This window comes from Diadema antillarum, unplaced genomic scaffold (assembly GCF_040938485.1).
Source record: "Diadema antillarum isolate AM-2024a unplaced genomic scaffold, OU_Dant_1.0 scf00000045, whole genome shotgun sequence".
NCBI classification, from domain to species: Eukaryota; Metazoa; Echinodermata; class Echinoidea; order Diadematoida; family Diadematidae; genus Diadema; species Diadema antillarum.
In genome coordinates, this window is record NW_027270934.1 from 2,932,318 (window position 1) to 2,944,920 (window position 12,603).

The following is a 12,603-nucleotide window of genomic DNA, read 5'->3' on the forward strand; positions in this document are numbered from 1 at the left end:
ATTTTTTAGGTAATGATAAACACTAAAGGATGATTGAAAGAGAAACCAAGATGACCAAGAATTCTTCACCTGGACTTGGTCCCATCATCATGTAACCCTCATCCTCATTGGCTGCTGGTGGTTTGAGGGCTCCAGAAGCCAGTCTGTGACTGGACGACGGGGTGACCAAGGTAGCCGGGGAGCTGGAGACCAAGGAGGCGGAGCCTGGCCGGGATCGGTTGCTAGGCGTCATGGCCATGTAGGAATCGGGCTCATCTGCCACAACTGTCACAAAAAGGAAAACCGAACATAAAAACATAATGCCAAGAATATAGATAAAATGCCAATGCTTGATCAACCAATCAAAACAAACACATTAACCCGTTGAGGACGGTTTGATTTTGCTACAACACGCATTTCCCATAGACACCTGCCGAAGTATACCTGGGACTCGTCCTCAACAGGTTAAAATCTACATTTCATATAAAGGAAGAAATCATTGTCACACATAATGGCAGGATGTGAAAGTGACAGTTTTGATGTACATTGTAGGTTGGTCATGCACATACAAACTCAAAAGAAAAAGAAAATAGCTACAAAGCTGACATTAAACATTCTGATTCTGTATGCATCAGAATGTGGTTGAACAGTAATGGTCCCATATACTCACATCCATGTGGCTTGTCTCCTTTTAAATACCACAGCTTTTGACATTAATGGCTTACAGCACATTTGTTGCTTGTTCGTTTTGTATTTGACTCTTCCAAACAACCCAGAATGTATGTATGTATGAGATGAGAAGAACCTGACAAAGTCCCAGCTCGGGCTTAAAAACCTTTTAAAGCTGCCTCTCTAAGGGGATTCTTGCGATACCTTCAATGCTTGTTTAATACAAATCCAGCTACATATACACACGAATGAAAAGACAAACATCTCAGTAACCATCTCCTTAAAAATTTGAAGATATAAAGAATATGGCACACAGCTTTTGGTGCGTCTGCCTGGCAGAACTTGTCCACACAAAGAAGTCTCAGATAGAGACACAGAGACAAAGAAAAACAGACAGAGACAGGAAAAGACAGATGTACAGACATAAAAATATGCAAACAGACAGATAGTGACAAAAAGAGGACACACCATGGACTTGATATTAAAGGCATCAGGAATACTTGCGACTTTTGAAAATGACCGGAGACTACACACCAAATACGTACCCTGATATGCAACTTTCATAAAAGCAACTACAGATAAATGTGGACATCTCTTAAATTATCATATCATCCATTGCCACGTCTGACTTTCTCGGGTATAAAACCAAAATGAACAATACCTAATGGGTTTTACCCCCCAAAGGCAAATGGAACGCGCCCGCGGGTATTCGCGGAGCATGAGAGAAAAGTCGAGTGAAAGTTTCTCTTCTCATTTCCTGACTGACGCGAGTCGAAAAAACAACGTTGACAGCCCTGCCAGGCGACGTCGGGGGCAATCTCCCCCCCGAATCTGACGGATATCGATGGGATTTGGAAAGACGGCCGACTACTGGATGTGAATATGAGGAGGGGAGATGATGATTCAAAATGGAAAAGACTCATAATAAAGTGACGTGAAGAATGACACACGGACATGGGTGGGACTCCAGGTAAAAGGTGTATACATTTCTGAAAGGCGTCTTGACATCAAAGGCTTCTACCAAGAAATGCCCTGTGATCACGAGCAATTATGTGTGCAAAGTGACCTCCAGCAGATACATGTACACTGTTTGATATTAAAAACAAAGCGTAACAAGAACAAAAATTCTCTAACTGAGGAAAGATTCCACTTCAAGACTTTTCATACATGAATGTACACTGTACATGTAGGACCTGGATAGGGTTGACCATTGCAAATTTTTCAACTCCAACTACACTTGTAATTTCCATAGAGCACATGCTAGCCACTTTGATTTCCAGTGCATACCATGCCTACAACTTCTATCACGATTCTTGTACACTCAATGTTGGTTTATGACTACATCCATCATAGATGCATTCTCAAGACATGGCAGAACAATGCAGGATTTTCATTAATCTGAATAATCAACTGAATGAATGTGTGAATTTTGTTTTTTCTTTACAAAGCCTCATTGAAGTGGATTCATATGAGATTTAAGTTTAGGATCTGTATCATAAGCTCATTTAAAACATTCATATATTACGGTTTCTTGCCTACTTGATTAGTTTGTACATATAATATGAAATCTACAGACTATCATATATTTAAAATGTCGCTTGGTTTGGGTTAGGAACTGCAATTGATTCATACAGTTAGAATGGAACCATCCCACACTGACACCAAAATTATTACAGGTGTGTGCTGAGTTTAATAGGTTGTCACTACACAGGGGTACATCTACACTGTAGCCCTAGTTCTCTGTAGGAATAATTCCTATTATCTATCTGGAGCATGACCACAATAGTGTAGTTGACTAGTATACAATTGAGTATACACAGTGATCAATGATTTATCAATGAATGGTGTTCACATAAAAATGATGGATTCATACAATGTGGAAATGGGGGTTGAATCTGGACTTTGCTGTGTTTTGTACTTTATGCAAGAACGGGTTCGCAGGTAGCGTGGTATATATACCGTATGTCCCCAAAAAAATTACAACGGGATCCTCCGCAATTATAACTTTAAAAATAATGAACCAATCTAAATACAATTTCAGGGTACGAAACTGTAACTCATTGCCCACATCTTACAGAAAACCCCATTCGATTTGCTTCAGTGGTCAAAGAGAAATGAGGAATTTTGTAGAGCATGTCAGAAATCTCTTCCCTCCCAAGTTCTGTCTATTTTGTTCACACACAAGAGCATCAAAGTGCTAAACTTCGAAGAATCAGACTCATGACATGCTTTACAGCAATCCACATTTCTCTGTGACCGCTTAACCAAATTGAATGGGGTTTTCTGCTAATTAGAGCTAAAATGTTATATTTTAAGACCCTGAAGTAGCATTTAGACAATTTGATCATATTGGGTGTTATAAATGCGAAAATCTGATTGTATTTTTTTGGGGGGACATACTGTATACTATGAAAAAAAAGAAATAAAAATCAGGTTTGTCAGCGACAATGAATACGTGAACAAAGAATTAAACATATAGACACTAAATACCAATTGACATTCAAATACAGTGTATGTGATGGAAATGTTGACATGAAGGCAGAGGACCCCTGGATCCATATAGGTGAATGGAAAAAATTTATACTGCCATAATCTTTTAATCTTTTCTGTTTTGTTTTGTTTTGTTTTGTTTTTGTTTTGTTTTTGTTCTGTTTTTTTTTTTGGGGGGGGGGTTTAATAGTACACTTGTATGTGTATGATAGGAGTGACAATCAGCCAAAACTATTTCAACACTTACGGGAAAATGTGGACAAAAAATGCAAATTACGCAACTTTAACCCAATTAGTGATATTACATTGTATATCGAATGACAATGAATGGGATACCACGGAATATTGGCCTTAACTTATCGTGCAATAAGCCAATGGTCAGAGAACACATGTTAAAATCTTCGACAAAGGCTAGACAAAATTATGTTATTTCTGTAATAGGAATTTTTAAAATAAGTACAACATGTCTTTTGATGCTGAGATGTACGTGTCACTGTAACACTGAAAGAACAAGGCAAAATGGGATATATTTTATGGCATAAAGAGTGAATAGAGGTACACATGTGTACATGTATAATGAATAGAGAAAAGAGTCTGGGATGATGTACAAAACATAAATGATGACATACAGACAGGGAAAAGATACATGAGATAAAGGAAAACAAAGAAAAAACAAGCCATATATATATAAAAGCAAAACAAACAAAAAATTGACTAACGGGGAGATAAGCTCCGGGGCGAGCTTTCGCTGCTAGACACACATGGGAGGGGTGCGGCATGCGGGGTGTGGTTCTGGTAGAGGGGGAACTCCCTTGGAATAGCCCCTCCTTGCTGGAAGAAAGGGGTGCTTCCCGCCATCGTGGGGCTTACAACCGGAGAGATGGCCGGTGACGATGCCCGCCGCCAAGAGAGGGCGGCAGCAGTGGAGTGGGTGGGGCGTCGCAGGATGGTTGGGGAGAGGCGGTGAGGGGTGTACTGGTGGGAAGGGGGGTGTAGGGTGTGGCCGTAAGCCCTGGGAACAGGTAAAGCTAAACAATGGATGCAAAAAATATAAATAATTACATGCCAGGCAAAATAAAGAAAGTGACATCAAATGAAACGGACACTGACATTGCTGAACATTCAAATAGTATTAGCTGTAAAACGAATTTAAACAAAAACAAACAAAAAAATGAATCTACAAAGACTCATACAGATAAGAACAGTGATTAAAGAAGATAATTTATGGTTGTCTTTGTTTTGAATATGGAGAAAAATATCTCTTCGGTATCCTACACTTTTGTTCACATCCGTAACATGCACTTCCTTCAGATTTTATTTTTGTTTGATTCTATTACTTTTTTGTTCATTTTTTTTCCAAAAGTACGTAATGAGCATTTGGTGTTATCAATGTGATTTGTCAACAAACAAACAAATGAATATGTTTGTTGATGCATTCAATATGTGCGGTCAGTATTGAAAATTATATACATACATTCAAACATGCTGCACCAGCAAGCATCACACGGTTACTCCAAAGTTATAGATTGGAAAACTAAAAACAAAACCACAACAAATGACCATCGCATTTTCAAGATATCAAGAAACTAGATATATCGCTACGGCTACTGATATGCCTCCGCCTTAATGCATGGTTCTCCTAATAGGTCTATAGTACAATGTCTTGACATTGTGTGATGACAGTTTCACACAATTGGCAAAATATTAAAATGACAGGTTTGAAACAAATGTGCTGAATGTTCACTTTCCTAGAACTAGGTTCAATTGGATGAATGATTAAAATGTCAGAGTACAGGTATTTGGGGAACTGATGATTTTTACTTGACTTTTGACCCTTTTATAACTTTATGCATTGAGTAATTTTCAAGGTATTGAGAAAAAGTATAATTTCAGTATCAAATGGGAAAATAGCATTATCTAAACCTTTCGTTTGACCTTTGACCTCACAGTTCCACAGAGAATCACTGTTAGGTAGAACATGCATGAATATGTAAGTTTCATGATGATACCTTGAGTTACTTTCGAGATATGGAGGAAAAAGTGCAATTTAGCACTTTCACTTGACCTTTTACCTTTTGACCTTTGACCTTTTGGCAAGAAACTTCCCCAAAAATATATATTGGGTAATACATGCCATACATCAAGTTTTAGAAAAAAAAAACCTTCAGGCATATTGCATTTTAAGGAAAGTAGTGATATTTTGAGGAGTTGACCTTGACCTTTGACCCCCCTGACCTTTGACCCATGACCCCAACTTCCCTAGATAATCACTGCCCATCGGTACAAGCATATATACTAAGTTCCATGAAGATACCTTGAACCATTTGCGAGATATGGAGAAAAACATGAAATTTCAAATTTTTTTTCACAAAATAACCTGTGACCTTTGACCTTTGACCCTGTGACCCTAAAATCCACACAAAGTATTATCCCCCAAGGATATACCCTCATACCAAGTTTGATGTAAAACCACCACACGGTTCTTGAGATATCGACAAAAACAAAACGGGACGGACGGACGGACGGACGGACGGACGGACGACCCGAAAACATAATGCCTCCGGCCACTTCGTTGCGGAGGCATAATAAAGCGGTATAATCTGATATCTGACAAAAACCATGCACTACCTTGGAATACACAGTAATACAGGGAACATTTCACACATTGATACAACACATTCAAGCCTGTCTACATTAACACCAATAAAATAAATCAAAAATACACATTTTATGGACAGGTGACCACTACAGGCAGATTTTGTTAGGTCGGCACATTGTACATGCATATCATCAGTAATGAACATTCACAAGATGGACATGGGTGTTGATAAATGCAAAAAGTGTAGATGTCATACAGTTGTACTATTTAGTCAGGGATGATATTAAAGTTTGCTGAAAAAAATCAGAAATCAAAATTTTCAGAGTGTGATTTTGATGCATAGAAAAAGCACAATGTGTATAGACTTGAGAAAAAAAAAATCTGAAATCAGATTAAAATCTACAGAATGTCATGCCTGCTATTGTATTGGGTCTAAAAAGAATAAATATTGTGATTTTGTGATTTGTTTTATTTCAGCTTCCCCTCCCCCCTTTTTTTTTGGTGGTTGATATTTTGGTTGGGCAAAAAATACAAATAAAAAAGATGCTGCAATTGTATACCATGGTCTGGTTCAACCTGGACAAATTTATCCTAAATATTAAGATACAAGGCAAACTATTACAATAAAGGGACAAAATTAGAGAGACATTTGTGGTATATTACAGATCCTTAGCACACAAGCATCATTTTTACCTCCACCAAGGGAGGAGGTTATGTTTTCAATACTGTTGGTTTGTCCGTGTGCAAAATAACTCAAAAAGTTGGGAGCAGATTTGGATGAATGACACAAGGAACAAATGATTAAATTTTGGTAGCGATCCAGGATTTTTTAAATGGATTTTATGAAGGATTTTCGATATTTTGGCAGGTAGGGTCAATGAACTTGGGAGTTCAAGATGCGTGTTTTTGAGGTTTTCATATGCACACTAAAGTGCGTACTCCAGTTTCTGCTTGGGCGAGGCGCAGAGCAGCTGAGGGTTGATGACGTTACAAAAGGCATCTGTAATAGGAAATCGGGCGATTTTCAGCATGCATACAAATTTGTACATATGGGTGGAAATCACTGATCTCTCATTGGTGGAAAGTAGCTGCTCGGTGGAGGTTAGAGTGCTTCTCTAGTTATCTATACTTCTTTCTTTCTTTCTTTCTTTCTTTTTTTTTTGGGGGGGGGGGCAGGAGTTATCTTTACCATAAGTTCAATAAGCATGATATCTTCATGACCATATCACCTGATTTATGCAACAGTTTTTGTCTACACAATGCATTGAATACCAGTCGCCAATTTGCAAAAGTTTCATGCTGCACAAAGGCCATCAATCGGCTCCAATTTGTGAAGTTTCATGCAGAGAATGTTTCTGGTTTTACAGGGCGTGCAATCTCACTTCCAATCATGCACACTTCAGACTCACTTTATAAAAAGGCATGCACTTTTTTTTTAAAGCTTTAATGCCTCTATTGTATGTGAATAGAGAGAGAGAAGGAGAAAGGGATGGGTTCAACGCCGATCCTGACCTTTGGAGGACGCAGAGGGCGACATACTCATGTATTCTTCGTTGGCCTCGTGATGGGACTCCTCCCGGATGGAGATGTGGGAGGGTGAATCAGGGGTGCGGCTACGCCCCGATGTGCCAAACCTATTGGGGGGAGATTGAAACATCGTGGGTAACAAATGCTGGAGGTGTTTCGTCACTTGACTTTTATCACAAAAACAAACAACCAAACATGCAATATTTCCTCTATACCGAAACAAACAAATATGGAAATTGACAAAATGAGTTCTTACAATCTTAACCGTGGGCAAGGAACATAACTTCAGGAAGCATGCAGTAAAGTTCAGTTGAGAAAATCTTACTGACCACCGAACCAATTTTCCTGAATCCTTTCCATTATAAAGGAAAAAAGTTGTCTTGCTGGTCCTACAAACCAGTATATAGTGTATCTGTGTCAGTTCTTTTGAGCAAAAATGAGCATCAGCAAGTTCAGTATTAACCCTAAAAAGACTGGGGGGGGGGGCCTAAAAGGCCCCCCCCTCGACATTTCGCGCGATTACTCAGCAACACGCAATGCTCTCGCCTCGATGCTCTATGACTTTTTTCTTTCAAGTTTCCCGCACATTTTGACACCAAATTTGTGACGCCCGGGGGTACGGTTCTGAAGTTACATAACTTTTTGTACATGCACGTGAGACCGAAAATGGCTCAAAAATGTGATTTTGTGTACAAAGTCAATACAAATTGAGTTTTATCACATGGTTCATATAAATATGCTTATTTTTACTCTCAATGGCTAAAATCAATTTGTTTTAGTAGTATTATGCTTCAAAAAGGGTCTGCCACAAATTTTGCTGAAAAAAACAACGAAAACAAAAGGTCGAAAAAACAAAGAAATACATAAGAAATTCATAAAACAATAAAATAAATATGAAATTAATTTTGATACCGATTTTTTTTTCAAGTACATTTGCTAAGAATGCTACAAAGAATATCTAGACCCAAAATGAGCACTTTTGGAGCTTTATTTACTGATTTAGATAAAAAAGTCTGATTTCTCGCATAAATTAGCATAATTAATCAAAATAAAATAAAAGAAGACTATTTTGGAAAATTTAAATATACGATCTTGTAGATTACATCGCACACTACCATTGTGCAAATTTCCGCGGCGATCGCGCGATCGACGGCCGAGATCTTAAGGGGGGGGCCCTTTAGGCCCCCCCCCCCCCCCCCCCCCAGTCTTTCGAGCTACCAAAATAGCCCAGTCTTTTTAGGGTTAAAGTTAGAGTCATTGGAATATTCTAAGTCCGTAATTTCAAGAGGTTGTGAGGTGTCATGCATACAGTAGCAATGATGGAAACATGGAATGATCGCTTTTCTCGAAATCATGTGCCCCTCAAGACTGACTTTCTTCAGATTTGCTGGGTTACCCCATGACTACACCTGAAATTTTCCTTCTTTTTTTGAGAAGGGCCTATGGTGGAATACCTGGAGTAGTAGTGGTCCTCTGGTAAATGAGCATCGGGGGTGTACCTCTCATCCACGTAGCCTTGAGGACTTTCACTGCAAGACGACGACAAGTTATCAAATATGATGACAAGCACACGTGTATATCAAAGTCCTTGACTTTAATACACATTGTACACTGCAATGCAACTTCACCCTAAACACAGACAAGGTTGTACAGTACCAACTTCATTCACAAGGATTTCTTACCCCTTCATCCTAATAACAGGAACAAGCTAAATCTTCTCATCATTACAATATTCTTTCATCTCATACTCATCCCTTGAGGACCAGTCCCGTGTACACTTGGGCGGGTGTCTATGGGGAATGCATGTTGTAACAAAATCAGTCCGTCCTCAACGGGTTAAATTCACTTGCCAAACAACCATTTCCAAAATGAATCCCCATCATTTATACACGAACGGCAACTTGATTAACACAGGGTGGGGAAGGAGCCTGTAAAGCATAATTATAACTACAATAAATGGATAATTATCATCATCACTATCAACATACATTGTAATCATGATGAGATCAATGATCAAACTTATCAATTCTAATAATAAAAACACAAAAAATAGCAATTAAACAGGATGATGGAGCTTAGCTAATGCCGCAGTGTTAACCTACACTGGCAATCACTTTAAAAGCTCTAGTACAGTATGATCCTGAAGCTGTTTTTACCTGAGGGGACTGTTTGGTATGGGAGGGGAGTTGGACATGGGCGGGGCCGCCATGCGGTGCACGCTGAGGGGTCGGATGGGGCCCCCGCCCATGCTGCTTCGTGGGCTCAGGGCCGGCACCGAGAACCGGCCACGGGTCTTGGTCGGGCTGCAGACGGACGGATGGAAGACAACGAAAGAGAAAGTAGCGTGAGTGCATAAAAGAGAAACAAACAGCAAGGGGGGGGGGGGGGGGGGTGGGGGGGAGGAGATGCACATCGTACCACTACATTGATTAGCTGTAAGTAATGATTTCCACTGATGCATCCCCTGACTGAACAACCACCTTGAACCCAGGGGACGTAATCCCAATACCAGCTGGTCCTCCGAGCCCAATACTGGGATTGTGCCAGGTGGTATCATGGAGATGGAACAAAAACATGACTCCTCTTTCATTGTTTGCCTCTGCACAAACCATGAAGTAAACTCAAACAATGTTGACCATGACTGTGCACAGGTGAATTTTGAAAATGCATAAAATGTGAGTTTAAAGGGACTGTACAGTTCTGGTTGAGGTGAGGATTTAGCTTTTTAACGTTTTGTGAGATATTCAGAAACCACTCTATGAGCTGTCAAAGAGCATGCAATTCAAATGGGAATCAAAAGTTTATTTGATGAAAATCGGTTTTGAAATGGCTGAGATATCCAAAAACAAGGTGGAACAAAGAGATCCTAATAAAAGGCGTGGCCTGTCGCCTTTTATTATTATCACTTTTTGGGATATCTCAGCCATTTGAAAACCACAAACGTTGAATCCTTCTTGAAATTACATGCTATTTCATATTTCATAAGCGGTTTCTCATTATCTCACTTAAGAATGTTATACACCTGAATCCTCACCTCAACCATTAATGTACAGTCCCTTTAAAGTACTGTAATAGAATACATTGCATTTCCCTCAATGAATATGAATAGTGCCTGTTTTGTCTCGCTTCTTGGCGACTCGCACATGAGATGAGTATTATAGTGAATGGATATGTCATCAAGAGGATAACACATGGCCGCCACGTCATGTTCAACTCCCGGACGATCGACGTCGCGGAAAACGAGCAATTATTGTACACATGGTAAAATGGGCAGTCCGGAATGAGGGACAGATAATGTTCGTAGCATAACAATGAAGTGATTCCTTACGAAGATTGTGACTAATTTTCAGCACAAAGCAGTAAACTGGGCAGTGATATTGACTGACACTGAGTGACTGGTTTTGGTGATTGCAATGGCCTTTTTTTTTTTTCACAGTGACAATGGTTCGTCCTGCCTACATGTACATTGTATAATTTCAGTTCAAAGGATTCAAAACTATGAAGTTGACCATTTTTATAATTGTATAATCCCTAATTCTCAATGACTGGTAATTTCTGTAAAGAAATGAATTGAATTGTTTAAAGGGGATGGCTAGTGCATTTCCCTTAGACTCATGCCCAAGTATACTCGGGACTCAACGCGTGGAATGAAGCAAGCATTGCGGGAATCTTTGGCAATATTTCATCAAACTCAAACTCTTTAAAAGGGAATGGCTACAAATGTAGTAACTGATCAGTGGGAATCAGTGGGAATGCTGGGGGATGACTGTTCCAATCCTTGTGGGATTCATTTTTAAAGAGTACATTACATGTATATTGTTGTGTGAAAATTGTTTGCTTCAGAATGGTCTCATATTCAAGTAATGTGCAGTTTAGTGTTTTCAGGTTAGCATGCCTGTACAGTGACGGGGCATTAAACTGCACATTACTTCAATATGAGACCGTTCTGAAGCAATAAACTTTTCACACAACAATAGATATATATACATGTAATGTACTCTTTAAAATGAATCCCACAAGAATTGGAACAGTCATCCCCCAGCATTCCCACTGATTCCCACTGATCAGTTACTACATTTGTAGCCATTCCCTTTTAAAGAGTTTGAGTTTGATGAAGTATTGCCAAAGATTCCCGCAATGCTTGCTTCATTCCACGCGTTGAGTCCCGAGTATACTTGGGCATGAGTCTAAGGGAAATGCATGTAATAACGATGTTCTATTTTGAATTCCCTTTCAACAATGCTAATAGTTGAACATCAACATGTAAAAACACTGGATGTAAGGATTATTGAAAGATAGCGCATCTGGCAAGGGGATGAGCTGAAATGCCAAACGGGATGAAAATTTGTGAAATACAAGTTTAGCCCATGTTTCACCCCCTGAGTTTTATGGGTTTCACATCAAGGTGAGTAGGGAGCTTTGGATTTTTGCGATGTGAATGTTCAGAGGAAAAAAACCTGTTCTGCGCATGCGTAAAATAGCTCATCAAAATTGATGTATTTAACCCGTTCCTTACGGGAACCTGGTTTACCAGGTTCCCGTGGGAGCAACTAATATACGGGAACCTGGTTTACCAGGTTCCCAAAATGAAGACATGGGTGCCTGCTTCAGTGACCTAAATTCATGTTTCTTTGTGTTAAAATGCTCAGAAAAGTGGGTTTGATAAAAAGATCAGAGTTTATTCTATCAGGATTTGTTCTCCTGCTGTTAAAAAAAAAGGGATTTTTACAGTATTATGTACCTTTTCCTGATTTAGTTTTTTGCTTGTTCTGCTGTAAACTCGTACGAACAAGTACATAATGATCAAGGCTGAGATCAGTTAGAAATGCGGGTTCGCTGACCCCAGTCACCACATTCAGGTACCTGGTTTTGTGTAGAACAAAAGATTCTGAGAGCTCATCAGCGCACGCTCTATTCATACCTCGCACCCGATCGATATTTCCATTGTTCACGGGCACATGTAGTTGATCGTAGAAAGGGGGACATAATGAACCGCTTGACTGCCTTCACACAGCTGGATTACGAACCTGTGTGCCTCTCTGTCGACGGGCGAAAAGAATCTCGTTTGGGAGCATTAAAGGCACTCAGAGAATTGCGGAAGGAACGGGTTAATATCTCCAGTCATTCGAGTTTACACTGGGCATTCTGTGTTATTTTTGCATCCATTCAATTCATGACGCAGAGAGCTATTTGAGGCACTGATCATATAGGGGCGCCATTTTACTTTTTATAGATTGCGTCCTCGCGTAATCTAAAGCTACTTTGCAACATGATGCAGGGAGAGAGAACGGCCAATGCAATCGTCTTTAACTTTAATGTTCATGTCGCAAATCTAAAGC

General features: G+C 39.5%; 1 protein-coding gene across 1 annotated transcript in view; it reads right to left on the reverse strand.

Annotated features, from left to right (window-relative positions):
* Positions 1–12,603, reverse strand: part of LOC139714969 (uncharacterized) — an 87,895-nt gene that overhangs the window by 4,337 nt on the left and 70,955 nt on the right. Inside the window, exons 8-12 of the mRNA XM_071626619.1 lie at positions 9,421–9,567; positions 8,719–8,793; positions 7,250–7,371; positions 3,858–4,166; positions 70–264 (exon numbers count right to left, since the gene is read on the reverse strand). Of these exons, the coding sequence (XP_071482720.1) occupies positions 70–264; positions 3,858–4,166; positions 7,250–7,371; positions 8,719–8,793; positions 9,421–9,567 (848 nt within the window). The remainder of the gene's footprint in view (positions 1–69; positions 265–3,857; positions 4,167–7,249; positions 7,372–8,718; positions 8,794–9,420; positions 9,568–12,603) is intronic.